Raw genomic sequence first — 16,989 nt, forward strand, 5'->3', positions numbered from 1 at the left:
TTTGTAAACATATTCTACCTTTCAATTTTAGTAAGAATTGCATAATAATGTAGTACTGAAAATTTAGTAGCATGTACATATACACACTCTGACCTTCAAAGTAATGATAAAGCGCATTCTCATTCATTTCCAGTCCAAATATCAAGACGTACTATTTATTTAAAACTTATTTTAAATGTAATACTATATTTAAATAAAAACCTAAAAATATACCGCAATAAAAGTAAAGACATCTTTAAAGTATGAAATTTCAAAACAAAATACTCTGAAACTAAAAAGAAAACTAGTAAAACTGAATGTGTCATCAAATAACTAAAATAACAGTTTAATAGAATAAAATTAATTAATAATAATCTCATTGACTAATACAGGCTTTGAGTTTGAACCCTCCAAATATTTTGGAGAAGGCAATATTAATATATGCTTCATGTTTTAGGACATACTAAAAACCTCTTATTTTTTCTTAGCTCTAGATTTTGGCATAGCAAGTAGTTAATCTACAGCCTTTAATGATTTATCCCTAAAAATGGAGGGCGTTCCATAAGAATAGTTATTTACATACGTGCCCAGCTCGGTTTTACTTCCATGGATGTTTTTTAATTGACATGAACGAAGATAGCATATCGTCCCTAAATTTTACAAGGCTAAAAATCTTTGGTACATAACACCGTTCTCGCATCATAATATACATCACAACATTTAATAACTCGATTCACTTTGTCATGTACATCTAGTCATATAGTACAACAGAGAACCCTCTTCACGAGACCATTTTGCAATGGGAGGGGCAAAAACGAAAAATAAATAGCCAAAACGGAAGAAGGAAGTGCCACTGGTATGGATTATGGAAGACTCTAAATAGTAATCTCAAACTTCGTGAAATGTTATGTTGACACCTTGTACGCCAGCGAGAACCAGAAAAAAAACTCTCGCTTGCTTAAGCGACAACATAGATTGTATGAACTTATATTAAAAGATTGTTTATGCGTCCCCCATGCTGCCGCCAACTCAAAACTGACAGAGAATGTATCTAAATCTTCCTTTCTACATTGCGCAAAAAGTCATTAAAACTGCAGAGAAATGAAACTTGTAAACCAACTTATACTGTTGCAAGAAAGGGAGGAAAAAAGAAATAATAATTGAACAGAAACACCCATATGAGCAACAATTGCACATAGCATTTAGAATTGACATAGCTTCTCAGTCTTCCTTCGGCCTGTGAGGCGTGGGGACAAAACATTAAATAGTTACCAAATATAGACCAAGATATAAGCGTAAGGATGCTCACGGAACACCCCTTGGTAGGTAAAAACAGCCAACTATAAATTTCTTAGTAAAACTTTAAACGGGGCAAACATTACAAAATCTCCCCACTTCACATTCACTTTCCTGATCATTCTTACATGATATTTGGAAGTTTCCCACAACAAAAAGCATATTGCATAATGAAGTTCTATAAATTCAAAATAGCCTCATGTCTATTCTGAAATATATAACTAACAACAAAATCATGAACACAAAAAGAAAGCACAAACAACAAAATCATGTAAAAGCATGTAGAGCACCAAGAAGTAGCTTTCACCAACAAAAGGAACCCAAAAAAAAGGACAAAAAAAGGGTTTCATGACCCGAGAGTGCGGGTGGAGGGTAAATGGATAGCATTATCAACAAGGCCACACGAATTATTGAAATAAAACACAAAATTAGAGAAAGAAGGTGAAATTCCACCACTTTCAAAGTTGTACGAAGCAGTTCCTAAGGCTTAGAAATTGGAGAGCATGTTTCGGTAGACACACAATCACAAACAAAAATCCAGAGCTTACCAATCATGCAAAGGAGCATAACAATCCAGACAGTTATTTGAACATGCCGATTGTATTGCATTTGGTATTGAGATCTTTGAAGCTGTCTTTGGATAGCCCCATACCACCCATGGAGTTCCTTATCATAACATTCATCACAACTAGCAAGGCAACTCTTACTTCGTTCATGGAATGCATTGATGCCCTTTTTTGGTTGAAAAAAATGAAGTATTAGTCATTCAGCAAAATGCATTAAAAAAGCTCAAGCAAGTCTCCATTAAAAGGGGGGGGGGGGGGGGGGGGGGGGGGGGGGGGGGGGATAAAAGCAGACTAAGAACACACCCCATTCAATGCAGTTGACGGTAGTAGTGTGTTATCAGTTTCTTGATGATGATTCACAACTTTCAGCTTTCTATAACCATTCTTAGGCCACTTCAACTTAGAGACGGATCCCATGGAACTGAGAAATCCAGAGAGACTGGCTACCTTATGCATTTGACCAGAAGAATCATTGGAGGAACTCGATTGTTGCACATCATCAGAAACAGCAATTTGCCAAGAACTAATATCAGCATCAGCACTAGCCGCCCTGCGGTGCCCATGTGATTTCTCCTCTGCTGCTTCCGAGGAACACCACCCAGATGAAACATGTAAATTGCTCGGACAATTGCTGAATGAATCTTTAGCACTTAATTATACATTTAATGGGATTCTTACCTCCAGCAGCAGCTGGCAATCCTGAAAGAAACATTGCAAGCTCATTTCGTTCGCCTTCATCCAAACGCACCCAAGGCAGAGATGCCTTGCTATCTGAATGAACAGATTCTTGTAACAATTGCTCAACTTTTGTAATCTTGTCACCAATGGCAACAATGAACTCTTGGTGCCTATTTCTTGCATCCTCACTTGAGCTTTTGCTATAACTTGACCTGACCGCCCGTACAAATTCGTCTAACTGCATTTCCCACCCCGAACGCAACCACATGCTCATTATAATTATACAACAAGTCAAATCATATTTACTAGAAGGGAGCATAATTCATGCATGCATCTGTTGTGAATCGTAATGGTGGTAAGCAAATTCTACTAAGAGAGATTACCTGCCATTTAGTAGTGCCAAGGGAAGTATGTAAATCTCGACGGATTTCATCACAGTTCCACGGGCTGGATGCATCTTTCTTTGCGTGAATCAATGTCCTATACGTAGATTCCATCCTTTGAAAAGACAATGATAGCAAATCAATAGCAATATAATTGGAGCAATGCAGGTTTTAGGATTGTGCAAACAAACGAACTTAAAAATACTAAGCTTTTGAATCTCTGAGTTCAAATGAAAACAAAAATTAAATAAATAAAGGGGTAGAATTTGGCATGCGCATCTGTTTCCTCAGCAATGGAATTAATTAGGGGGGAAAAAAAAAGCAAATTAAAGATTAAATAAAACCATACGACGAAAAACAAATAGAAGAAGAAAACCTAATTGGAAGAATGGAACGATGTTTATAATAATAGGTACCTGTCTGCAGATTCCTGAACTTCTTCGGCGGCGCCAAAGAAAGGATCTTTTTCCCATCGATCAAAACTCGATGCCATCAGTATTGAATAATAATCAGAATATTAAATAAAAAGAAAGAAAGAAGTGACAATAATGATGAATTTGGCTTCCCCAGGAAGCTCGTCAATGAAATTACGGATCGGATTAGTTGCACGAGAGGTGCGAAACGAAATTACAGAGAGAGATGTACAACGGATTCTTATTCCATGCGATTCTCCCCAAATTATTTTTGGCTGCACTCAACGAAAATTTCTCCATGGGAAAACTATGAATATACCACATGTCTAATGATATCCATGGCAGTCTCCACGGCGTCGTTTTTTCTAATACCCTCACTACATGTCGCATGAACAAAAGAAAAAAATATATATATTCTATTTAAAAGGAAATACATATGTCTAGAAAAATGTTTAGGTCATGTTATAGATATAATTAATGTGAATTCACATTAACTATATCTATAACATGACTTAAATATTTTTCTAGAACATGAGGTATGTATTTTCGTAAATAAAAATGGTTGTTTGTAGGAAATCTATATCCGATTTGAAATAAAAATAGATAAGTAGCGAGAAAGTGAAGATGGGAGAAGGGGTAATCATTAAAAGGTAAGATTTTTTTAAATTTTTTGTGGTTGATGTCTGATAAATAGATATGATAATTATTAGAGGATAGGTTATTTTATCTATTACTTTTTTTGTTTATTTTTGTCTATCACTTTAAAACACTATTAGATTAGAATCTTAAGTAATATTTATTTTTTCTCTTCTTAAGATTTTGATCTAATGATATTGAAAGGTAGTAAGCAAAAATAAATAGAAAAAATAATAAGTAAAATAACTTATCTTATTATTAGAAAGGTCAAATATTTTCAGCGGTTGTTTGTTTGAAATTATTATTTTTATTTATTTAAAAAATAATTATGCAAATAAATAGTTGATTCAAATAATAACATTACTGATAATTTTATTTTACCCGTAAACGGTGCTAAAACTTTTAGAATCCATATAATTATATACATTAATATTTATATGCCTCGCCATCATTAAATCTTGTAAATTTTATAAGAATTTATAAATAATTATATTATCCTAAATTTTGAGCAATAATAATTTTTATTTAGATTTTTTTTAAAATAGCTTTTCTAAATTAAGATTAATTAATCCATAACGTTTTTTAAAAGAGGACGTGGCTTTGATTTTTTTAGTTGCACCAGAGCATATCCACGAGCGTCAATCAGCTCGTCAAGTTAAAAATAAGTTTTTCTGTTTACCAAAAAAAAAAAAGTTTTTCTAAATTTTCATTGTTCTTCTCTTGTTAATTTTCATTTTCAAAACTAAAATTTCTTAATTTATTGTTTTTTTACGAATAATCAATCTGAATTAAGTTCATTTAAATTTGTTAGTAAGTTTCATATTTATTTTAGGATAACCGTACATAAAATAGACGATATTCGTCGCTACTTGTATTCCACTGTCGAATATATTTGTAACATTTAAAAATCGTTTTTCCTGAATAAAAATATTTTTCCAGAAGATGCTTTGATAGCGGCTTATTTCTATTATTTTTTTCGTATGAAAATCAATAACAATGCCAGCTAATTTAATAAGCCTTTAAAGTTAATTCAAGTAATATAAATTTAGGAAAAAATGTGTATCATTTTAAAGGATGTAAAATTGTGTATTTTAAGTGAGAGAGATAGATAAAGGAAGAGAGAGAGAGAGAAAGAGTGAATAAAAAATGAAAAAGTATAGATCTCACCTCTTTGTGAGAGTGAAAAAATATAAATTATGTCATTTAAAAGGATAAATATTTTTCCCATAAATTTAAAATAAAAAGTTTACAACCCTCTTAAGGTGGATTATCGTTTGCTGTGTCCATTTCATCATTTATATATTGGGAGAACTATTCCTCTTTTTAAATGACATATTTATGTCCTTTTATTCTTATAAAAAGGTGAGATCTATATTTTTATTTTATTTGTTCACTTTTTTTCTTCATGAATCTCTTTCTCTCACTTAAAAATAACTGAAAAAAATCACAAATTTTAATTGGATTGGATCGATTTTTAAATTGGTTGATGAAAATTGATTCAATCCAAATCGATCCAATATATTAATTTTTCTTTACCTGCTTGGACCTTTCCTCAATCATAGCCCAAAAATTTCTAAACCCAAGATCCATTAACCCATCAACTAAACCCAAGAAAAAATCTAGTCACAACTCGTTAACAAAATTTCATCCGTGTAGAGTTTCATATATCATTTTGCCAAAAAAAATTATATTATCGTTCACTGATACTTTGGTATTTAACAACAACAAAAAATTTCAGAAAGCCAATATATACAAAAGATGTTATTTGCACAATAATTATGAAATAAATTTTTGGATTTTCAAAAAACCGAAAATCGATCTAATCCAAACCGAAAAAAATTTGGATTGGTTCGAATCGGATTTGAAAAAAATTCAAACCGAAAGAATAATTACATAATCAAACCAAAGGAATTAGATCAGATGATTTTTGCTTCCAAAATCGATCTAATCCAGCCCGCGAACACCCTTACTTAAAATAACACAATTTTACCTCTTCTGGCACACATTTTTCCTTAATATCTTAATTCTATGTGTATTTAGAAAGCTTTATATATTAAAACATTTTTTTTTGTAATTTCCCTAAAAAAATCAATTAATCTATTAATTCAATTGAATTGGTAAGAACCACAAGAATAATGAAGCTTTTATTATCAAGTTTTTAATCCAACTAAATGACAGAATTTAAACTCAAAATTACTGATTAAGTTCGAATAACCAATATTATTATTGGAGAGGATTATAGTTATAAAAATAACGTTATGTACTCCTCTAAATACACTAGGTTATACTATGCAGTGTAATTTACAAAGATTTATAAACAAAAACTTATAAACGATCCATCCTTCCGGCAAAAAAATTAATTTATTATTTTTCTAATAAAAAATTACGAATAAGTAGTCGTTTTAAAATTAATTACGAAAATATAGCAGTTAAACACGCTCCATAAGGGCGTGACCGGTTGGAGAGTTGGAGAGAGACACACCCAATGTTGGGCGTGACCGAGGAGAGAGACACGCCCAATGTTAGGCGTGTTTCACCAGGTGCTGCCACGTGGCACAAAAGCCAACAGTTTGACCGTAAAACTTTGGAAGTCCATAACTTTTGACTTGGGTATCCGAATTAGGTAAAAAAATTTTTGAATCCACATAACTTTTCGAGATCTACGTAATGACACCTCATTTGGCATATTTTGTCTCTCACAAAAAAAATTGAATTTTCAATAATGAAACCATAAGAACGTTTAAACAAAAATTAATGGACAGAAAACCACTGTTATGATTAGAAACATTCATAATAAAGATCATTATGATTATGGTAACTTATGATAAGGTTAATTATATATGTTATTGAGATATATATTGAAATTTTGAATGAAGAATTTTATGAAATTTATAATTAATAAAAGTTAACATCTGTCGGTGACAGAATATCAAATAATTTATATTAAAAAGTTAAAGTGAGTGCTTTTCGTTTTATTTTGATTTTTAAGTTTTTGTTCGTGATTATAAAAATGTTAGATTATTTTTAGTAATAATTAAAAGGTAACAAAGTCATGTCATTTTTAATAATTATGGTATCATTGTTGTAAATTCAAATTTTTTTGTGAGAGACAAAATAGGTCAAATTAGGTGTCATTACGTAGATCTCGAAAAGTTATGTGAAATAAAAAAAAATTACCTAATTGGGATACCCGAGTCAAAAGTTATGGACTTCCAAAGTTTTACGGTCAAATTATTGACTTTTGTGACACGTGGCAGCACCTAGTGAAGCACGCCCAACATTGGGCGTGTCTCTCTCCAACTTGGTCACGCCCCATGTGGGCGTGAGTCACGCTTAGGTCACGCCCAACATTGGGCGTGTCTCTCTTCAACTGATCACGCCCCTATGAGGCGTATTTAACTGTTATATTTTCGTAATTAATTTCAAAACGAGTACTTATTCGTAATTTTTTATTAAAAAAACAATAAATTAATTTTTTTGCCCCATCCTTCCATGTTTATACTACTCTTTATTATTACTTTAAGGAGGGTAAACTACATGAATCATACCACCCATTAAAATTTTAAAAAGGTTAAAACTGATATTTTAATCGTATGAATTAAAAGATAAATTATTAAAAATGTGAAAACTATTATTAAAAGAAACGAGTAAACATTATAACAATAAATTTGTATTTTGATTAAAAGAAAAAGGGAAATGGAAGAAATATTAACGTTTTGGAGTATGGAGCTTCAGAGGAGGGTTTGAGTCAGCAAACATGAACGAAGTGGAACAACTATGCGAGGCGGCCAAGAACGGTGACACGGAGAAAGTGAGGGCTCTGATAGAGTCCGGCGCCGACGTCACCCATTTCGACGGCGAAGGCCTTAATCCTCTGATGCACGCTGCAAAACAAGGCCATGCACCCGTCATCAACATCCTCCTCTCCGCAGGCGCTCCCTGGAATGCTCTTTCTCCGTCCAACCTCTCCGCCGGTGACTTTGCTATGCAAGAAGGTCACGATGAGGCCTTCGAGCTCCTCCTCAATACCGGTACGCGCAAATTCAAACCATGATTTATGTCTTAATACACTGCCAAGTTTCACTTATTGTTCGTATTGGGATTTGTTAGGGATTCAAGCTGAATTAATACTGGGCACAATTGCAAGGAAAGAAAATAAAAATTCCAATTCCGATCATGATTATTTGGAAGATAGGGTTACTTTTAGTGAAGATAAACTTATGGACTCTGATAGCAAAGCTGTGATGATGGCTTGGGAGAAGCCATTGATGGAGGCTCATGCTAAAGCTGTTTGTTCAGGAGGTGGTCACATACTCAATATTGGATTTGGAATGGGTCTAGTGGACACAGCCATTCAGCAGTATGCACCTGCCACACACACCATTGTTGAGGCTCATCCAGAGGTTTATGAACGCATGCTTAGCACAGGTTGGGGTCAGAAGGAAAATGTTAAGTTAATTTTTGGCCGCTGGCAAGATGTTCTGTCTCAGCTTGAAACATATGATGGTAATTTATCTGTTTATTTGTTTCTAATGCTGGTGAATTGTATATGAATTATGTTTTGTTAACTCATTGATAATGGGGCATTTGGGTGAATTTTGTTCAGGAATATTCTTCGACACTTACGGGGAGTACTATGAAGACCTGAGAGAGTTCCACCAACATCTCCCAGCACTGTTGAAGCCGGGTGGAATCTACTCATTCTTTAATGGCCTTTGTGGCGGTAATGCATTTTTCCATGTTGTTTACTGCCATTTGGTATCTCTTGAGCTTGAGAATTTGGGGTATTCCACACAATTAATTCCATTGCCTGTCAAGGATTGTTTGGGAGAACAGGTTTGGGAAGGTGTGAAACACAGATATTGGCAGCTTGATACGTACTACCTCCCTGTCTGTCAGTCTGTAGAGGACTCTGAGTGATGTTTAGCTTTTGATTTTGATCACATCTTAAAAAATGAGTCTAGCACATGATGTGTTAGTTGCTTGTGTAACGTAGTAAATGGTATTGTAAGGAATAAGAATACTGTTAGTGTCCAATTGAAATCTTGAGCTTTATTTGGAAATTTGATATTTTGATTAAATTGGTTGTCCTTTGAATCTAGAAGTTATGGGCTTATAACCAACATGTTTCAAGAAAATGCATTGTAATTAATATGGAAGGATTTCATTTTAGAATATAATCATTAGAAAAACTATGAATTTCGCATTAAAAGTGTCAGCTTGTCTCTCTTTCAAAAGAGCCTAATCTAATTCCTCTTTTTTCCTTTGTCAAGCTTTTCAATATGAAGTTGGGGTAACAATCAATCCAGTGGATTCATATGCAAATGTCATCATCTTCTTAAACCAACTAAGCAAATGATTTGTTACTGGAAATGTTTCCAATTAAAAATAGTCAAATGTAGTTACTCACATGGTAACGTTTCTTATTTAGGATTCTGATGGAAAGACGGGTCTTTTTTTCTTATCAATATAGGTGGTATTGATTGTTTGGAGATTGTTTTTAGCTGAGATTTCTTTTCAAAGTTGTTTTTATTTGTCTTTATGCAAAAAAATGGGAGTCTATGGTGATGGCCTCGATGGCAGGGACAATCCCGTATTTATCCGTCAGAGGCATTGTCCCATGTTTTCAGGTGCATGAGTTTATGGCTAACCAAGTAACCATTGACCTTATTACAGAGAAAGCAGGGATACGTTTAATCCTACCAGGTTGGTCCACCGAGGTGATCAGAGGATCGGGCACGAACAACCTATAAATTTAATGTAGGCTGTGGATCACTTCAATTCTGATGTGTAGCTGTTACTCAACGATATGCCTTCAGTTTTTGCCAAATGCTTCATATTTTTCTTCCTTATCAGTGCTAACTACTTGGTAATTGACAAGAAAAAAATTTAAACGTGTTGGCGAAATGCTATTCGGATGCGTGCAATGAATCAATCATTTGATAAATTCACCCGTCACGTAAGCCAACAAGCGCAAAGATGGGTAAATATGAATTACCATTCAATGCCATTATTAAGATGTGCCATTAGCCTGTTTTTTCTGTACAATTATTCTTTATCAATGTCCAAAGAAGAGCAAAAAGACACATGACCGGCTCTGTTAGGCTTCTTCGCTGGGCCAAAACAACACAGCAAAGAGATACAATTATTTTTTGTACTCAGACCAATGTTTGCAGCAGGTAATTCAGAGTAAGGGCCTTCAAATATCAGAGTCAATTCCAGCTGAAAGCAATGGGACTAGTGACCTTATGTTTCCCATCCGACCATTCCAGATGAGCAAAGGTGTTTGTGCCAAAAGGCATTGAAGAAGAAGACGTGAATGTAACCGTGTAGCTCTTCTTTTCGTACAGTTTCCCGAAACTTAGTGTTTGTGGTTCAACTACAATCTTCACTGAGGGAGACATCGATAACACTGAAACTGTATATGTTGAGGGGGTGCCCACGTTAGATAAAATCCTTTTATACTGGACAGTGCTTGGTTTCTGAGAACCACCCCGTATGCCTGAATCATCTGCATCAAAAGGAACAGCAAAAGATGGGTAATTGAGATCTTCCACTCTGTACTTAATCCTTTTGTTGCAGGTAAACTGTCTTCTTGTAGCAAGCTTTATTTGAGACGAAGTGTAGTTCAAGGCACAGAAGAAGCTCAAGTAGTCATCCACAGTAGCATCATACACAAGACCGGGATCAAGAGCAGCTACTGGATCCACGTGTCCAGCACCATAATCAAGCGGTGTAGCTTGTACCCCAGTGGCAATATCTTGTATGGGTTGCCCATTTTTGTAGGTTCTGTAGGCTGTAGTCATAAAGGCAGACCTTATAGCTGCAGGGCTCCATTCTGGGTGAGCTCCCTTAAGGAGTGCAGCTAAACCACTGACATGGGGGCATGACATGGATGTTCCAGAGATGATATTGAAGCTCACATGCCTTTTGTCAACGTCCAAGCCAGTTGGTCCAACTGCACCACTCCACCCAGCTAGGATGTTGACTCCTGGAGCTATCAGGTCTGGCTTGAGTATTTTTGGCGTCAGCACATTTGGTCCTCTTGCGCTGAAAGCTGCCACAACTGGGGACGGTTGTAACCCTAACTGGGTGCCACCGAATGCAAATTTAGCCGTGGGATTGTGAGCAGAGAAAACATACTTCTTTACTTCATCGCCGGCATTCTGGCCCAAAGCTGCTGCAGGGAGGAGATAGGGGTCAGCAAATAGCTCTTCCCCGTAGTATTCATTGTTTGCTAAAATCATCCCAACGCCTCCAGCACTCTTGACCACCGAACCCTTTGCCACTCTACCACTGCTTCCTCGATCACATATCACGATTTTTCCTTTAACTTTTTCAGGAATCAAACTACCTGTGGTACACAGATTTCCGTCGGATTCTTTGCTAACATTACCAGCATAAACAAGTGGTAGTGGAGAATCAGATGGTAGTTTGCCATTGTAAAGAGATGCACCCGTGTATCTCTTCCCATTTCCAAGGGTGATATAGGCAGGGAAATTACGGTCTATAGTTCCAGCACCCACAGTGATTGTCCATGGCGCCACATTAGACAAAGTTCCTACACTAGGCCCACCATTTCCTGCTGAAATAGATACTAGTATTCCATGTGCTGTGGCTGCAAATGTTCCAATAGAAACAATGTCTTTGTAGTAGTCCTGTAAACCTCCCCCAATAGACATGGAAAGGATGTTGACACCATCTGCGATGGCCTTGTCAATTCCAGCAACGATGTCTGATGTAAAGCACCCACCAAGCCAACATACTTTGTAAGTGGCCACTCGGGCTTGTGTGGCCATGCCTCTTGCTGTCCCAGAAGCATAACCAAAGAGGCTAGCTCTTGCAACTGCAGAACCTGCAGCTGTAGTTGATGTGTGACTTCCGTGGCCATCATCATCCCTTGGTGACCTTGATTCTTCCTTTTCATCAATGGGTCCAAAAGCTGCCTCGTAGCCTTTGGGGAAAAACCTTGCACCAACAAGCTTCCTGTTACAGTTTGATGAGTTGAAGTTTTTACCTGTCTCACACACGCCTTTCCAGCTACTGGGTACTGGACCAAGTCCCGTGTCATCGAAGCTTTTTAGTTCAGGCCATACACCAGTGTCTAGTAGTCCAACAACCACCTCGCTCTGTTTTCCAGAGGCAAGCGAAAGAGGAGTGGTGGTGGTGGTGGTGTTTTCCAAGCCGAGGAACTCTGGTGTTCGAGTTGTATGAAGCTCATACCTAACTTCAGGGATAACCGACAGAATTCCCGGTTGCTTTGCGAGTAACTCTGCTTCTTGGTTAGTTAGCCTTGTGGAGAAGCCATGAGCTACATGTTCGTAGGTGTACAGCATCTCTGCAGATTCTGATACTGATTTTAGGGATGAATCATACCAGTGGAGATGATCGTTGAAACTTGCCGGCATATTGAACTTGTCCATGTGAATTATGTATGTCCACTTAGATTGCTGTGTTTTCTTTTCTGCTATGGTGTATCTGCCAGAGAAAACTAGCAGCAAAGCAATCTGAAGACACTTGAAAATCAGCATATTCATCTTGTCACCGTGCTCTCTTTCCAGCATAAGAGTCTTAGCCAATTTAGTCTCTGGCTTCTTTTGACTTTGCTGCAGAAATGCAGGGATAGCTGGTATTTATTGTTGATTTGGAACTCGAGTCCGCGGAGATAGGCAGTGATTCTTTTACTGCTAACACATGTTTCTATTTGAGGGTTTGTTTAATAATTCTTTAGGTGATAAAGTTAGGGGTGGCAAAAGTGAGTCGCATGACATGATGACAAGTTTTCATTAATAGGTCAAAAACTTTAATCCGGACACGACCTGTCGTAGGTCACGGGTCGACACGACATGAAAAAATTGAGAATTTATTTTTTAAAAAAATATCAAAAATATCTGAAATTGACATGCATACTTGCGAGTAGACACGATACGGGTTGATACGACACGACTCGAATAGGACTTTATAATGTGAATTACTAAAAATATCTCCAATACGAGTTGATATGCTGGTCGCGTAAGTCAACCTTTGACACGGCATGATATTATTTCGTATCAAAAATTCGAATCCGTACACAACTCGTTTGAACTCAGGGGTTGACATGACACGCATTTTGGCATGTCAAGTCCCGGGTTATGACCTGTTTTGCCACCCCTAAGAGATACCATTAATGACAATAGGACATGAAATTGTGTTGTTCATGAAATAATAAATAAATCTTATCCCAGATTTAAAAAGAAAAAGAAGATAACTTTTTTTAATATTTTTGAGTGTTGAGGGCATCTAGAAAAGGTTATTTGCAGCCTCTTGTTTATTAAGAGAAAAAAGATGATTTTATTTCTTTATTTCTTCGGTTTATGGATACTCTACTTCAGAGATAGTTGATTGTGTGATTGAATCTTGGATTGTAGGCATTCCACTTGCCATATCTTCTACAAATTTGGGGGAGAAATGCTAAAATATTTTGATATTTTTATTTTAAGGTAAAAAAATTTGGGTTATATTTATCTACTTTTACATAAGATAACTACATTTCCTACACACACAAAAGCTAGGTGGGTCCCATTTCTTTTTTTCTCTCTCTCCTCTTACCTATGGGTCCCACTTGTAATCTTGTTTCTACAACATAAGATAAGCATTTTCCTACAACATAAGAAAATTATTTCCCAAAAAATTTATGAGTCCCACTAATAGAAAGTAGGATCCTGTTATTTGCTAAGACTAATATAAAATTTTATGTAGTAATAAAAAATGGGGACGGTTATACTTACCACCAGGTAAGTTTACCACCCTTACAACCAATCTCCCGACCGTTAGATTAGAATTGAATCTAACAGTCCATAACCATCCCTTATAATCTTAATTTTTTTTTCTTCCATTCTCTCTCTGTCTCTCTCTAGGTTTGAGATCTGCACACCTTTCTCTCTAGATTTGGGAATCAACTCTCTCATCCTCTCTTTATCATCCTCATTTTTTCATTTCATGTTTTTCCTCCGATTGATTTCGATTGTAAACTAAATTGGTCACAATCTTTATGATGCTTTGTGGTTTATTCTGTTTGAATTTGAAACACCGTATACAGCCATGGATGCATGCTACGAATTGCTATGTATACGCTGAATGGGAATTCTTCCATTATTTTATACTAATTTATTCGTTATTAAAAAATCATTCTTTAATAAAAAGCGATGGGAATTCATTGTAATCTGATTCCTTAAAAAGCGATGGGAATTGCTCCTTAATAAAAAGTTGTGAATTCCTTAAAAAATCTAATTCGCAACTTTTTTATTATAAACAATTCAACCATAATCATGGGAAGATCATCGATGGCAAATAATAAAAAAGCGATTTCATAATATCCTCCCACCATCATCAGAAACGGATTCATGAAACAAACTGGGACAAACCTTGAATTTTGATAGAAACTGTAACAATGAAGAGATGAATTTTGGAGAGGCGCAGTTTCCAAACCTAGGGAGGGATGAGAGAAAAAAATTAGAATTATAAGAGATAATTATGGGCCGTTAGATTCAATTCTAATCTAACGGTCAGGAGATTGGTTGTAAGGGTGGTAAACTTACTTGGTGGTAAGTATAACCATCCCCATAAAAAATATTAAAAATGTGTTGTTAACATTTCTTAATTCAATGTGTTCGTGCATTGAGATGGAGACCAATCAATTGGAGATCATTTATCTATCTAAAGAACTATCATGTGTACAGAGGCAAAGTAAAGTGAATATAGGTATTCTATGGTTCCTCTAACTTTGTAATTTTTTTCATATATTTTTCTATAAAATAATTAAATACATACTCTTTTAGTTATTAAAAAGTTTTGTGCAAAATATACAATTTTTATTATTATATAAGATTTATATATACAAAATGAAAGAAAAATCATGAAGTGGGACGAACATATTAATAACATTTTAATTAAGAATTAAGAAATCACGTCATGAAGTGGGATGTATATATAACATTTTTAACAACACATTTTCTATAACAAATTTTACTTTCTCTTTTACTTTTATTTCTAAATATTAATTAAAAAACTTTTAGCCATCACTGTTCCCCCGCACTCCGGATTAGTCTCATAGCCGGCTCAAAGAGTCGAAGCTCGTGGGAATACCGGAGGGAGCCAACTCGTCTCAAAGAAATAATTAGGGTTGGATAACTCCAAAAAAAAAAAAAAAAGTATAACGCCTCAGCCTAAATTTCTGACTCGCCTCCCGAACGTAGATATGGTGATTCGCCATACATCTTTTACGATGCATAATACATATCATGATTTTTAAGTTTCTTATATTGTAAAGATAAAAAAAAAAAAATTAGGTAAACAAAATTATCTTTTATAAATGGGATAGGATCCGTTTACAAATTGTTTTTTGCAAATTACACTAAGTACGACCGGTCGTACACTGCATGATTAAAGTATGACCGGTCGTACTTAATGTAGTTTGTAAACAAAAAAATTTGTAAATATAACTTGCCCCTTTATAAATATATAAAAATATATGAGACCTAATTTTTTCTCTCTCTCTTCTTAACATATAGTCTCCCATAATTCTCACATTTTTATCTGTATAGAGGAAATAATTTTATCTCTTAAAACATTTGAAAATTTTAAACTCATATATCATAGTTCAATGGAATTCCTTTATTCCCTAATATACTTTACATGTCATACTTCATGTTCTTTGAAAAAAAAGGTTTCGTGTCTGGAAAGTGGGAGACATTCAGATTTTTTTTGTTTATAATCTGTGTATTATTCCAATTGTAAGTGTGAATAAATTAGGAGATGATGAAGGATACCAAAAGAAAAAAAAATAGGAGATGATGGATGATGGTGCGCTTAATCAAGTTGATATACGTTAAAAGGAATTTTATTAAAACACCACTTTAATTTTTTTAAAAATATTGAATTATTTAATATAGTTATTTTAAAAAATTTAACTATAGAAGAATATAAAACGTATCCCATAATAAATAATATAATAAAAATATTTAAACTTTATACAAAAAAAAAATATTTAAAAGAATATATGTTTGTAATATTTCTGTATAAATTAATGATATAGATCTGAAAAAAATTATGCTTTCATAGTATTTAAAAAATTCTAAATAAAAAAATTATTTTAACTACTTGAGCTATAGTTCGTGTGAATAATATTGTCAAGATTGAGTTTCTATGCAGAAATGAAAGGAAATGGTAGAAACATAAATCATAGAAACGACACGAAACGTGAAGTTTCTACTACTTAAGGTCAAGATACAAAATTATATATATGCATGTAAAAAAATATATCATATAAATCACTACTCAAAAATCAATAAACAACTTCATATTTAAAAGATATAATTAAGTCACATAATTATATAAGACATAAGTGCAAAAACACAAAAAGAGTTTAACAACTCCTATAACCTCATTCCAAAACATCAAAAGAATATGGTTTAACAACTCATAAATGAAAATATAGCGACCTCGTGTGAGGATTTTTTTTTTCTTCAGATAACCAGAAGAAGATACTGTGCATTTGATTTGAGGAAAATAGAAATAGGGTTTTTTATTTTATTTTTAAAATAAAAATAAAATTAAGACCAGGTTATGAGTTAAAAGTTGATCCGGTTCAGTTTTTTTGTTTATATAAAAACGTAAAAACTTGCGTTTTTATTATTTTTATACAAATTTTTTATCAATTTTTATCGAGAAGAACTTTTATTTACATTTTAATACATATCATTTTGGTAAAAATGTGAAAAACATAAGTTTTTATATTACAATATGTGTGATGACTTTGGCTTTCCACTAAAAATGAGAAGCAAGGTTCAAATTTCCATCCGTTGGCTACAAATGCTAGCTGATTAAAGAAGAGAAAAAGTAAGTTACTTGATTTAAAAAATGAGAAAATCTGAAGGAGAATATATGATAGACAGCAATGTTTTAATAATAAATGAAGGATTTTATTAGTCTTCTTTTACATAAGATAATTATTTTATGTTATAGAGAAAAAATGAGTGAATCCGGCTATTATGAGAAAAA

General features: G+C 34.3%; 3 protein-coding genes across 3 annotated transcripts; 1 reads left to right on the plus strand and 2 right to left on the minus strand.

The window, feature by feature from the left end:
* Positions 1-624: 624 nt before the first annotated feature.
* Positions 625-3,640, minus strand: LOC133298895 (uncharacterized). Its single transcript, XM_061498282.1, has 6 exons — positions 3,319-3,640; positions 2,903-3,017; positions 2,520-2,757; positions 2,145-2,419; positions 1,824-2,007; positions 625-1,070 (listed from the first exon to the last, which is right to left on the minus strand). Exons 1-6 carry the CDS (start codon positions 3,393-3,395, stop codon positions 1,045-1,047), a joined length of 915 nt encoding a protein of 304 aa, XP_061354266.1. The 5' UTR covers positions 3,396-3,640; the 3' UTR covers positions 625-1,044.
* Positions 3,641-7,651: 4,011 nt separating this feature from the next.
* On the plus strand, positions 7,652-9,018 carry LOC133298896 (protein arginine N-methyltransferase 2). The gene is made up of 3 exons (XM_061498283.1): positions 7,652-7,982; positions 8,062-8,457; positions 8,558-9,018. The coding sequence occupies exons 1-3, from the start codon at positions 7,709-7,711 to the stop codon at positions 8,869-8,871; spliced, it is 984 nt and encodes a 327-aa protein (XP_061354267.1). The 5' UTR covers positions 7,652-7,708; the 3' UTR covers positions 8,872-9,018.
* Positions 9,019-9,979: 961 nt separating this feature from the next.
* Positions 9,980-12,582, minus strand: LOC133298891 (subtilisin-like protease SBT1.7). The gene has a single exon (XM_061498278.1). The coding sequence runs from the start codon at positions 12,513-12,515 to the stop codon at positions 10,164-10,166; it is 2,352 nt and encodes a 783-aa protein (XP_061354262.1). The 5' UTR covers positions 12,516-12,582; the 3' UTR covers positions 9,980-10,163.
* Positions 12,583-16,989: the final 4,407 nt, after the last annotated feature.

The sequence above is a fragment of the Gastrolobium bilobum genome, unplaced genomic scaffold (genome assembly GCF_033153095.1).
Source record: "Gastrolobium bilobum isolate Gb01-03AN ecotype WA unplaced genomic scaffold, APGP_CSIRO_Gbil_v1 utg46590, whole genome shotgun sequence".
In the NCBI taxonomy this organism is placed as follows: Eukaryota; Viridiplantae; Streptophyta; class Magnoliopsida; order Fabales; family Fabaceae; genus Gastrolobium; species Gastrolobium bilobum.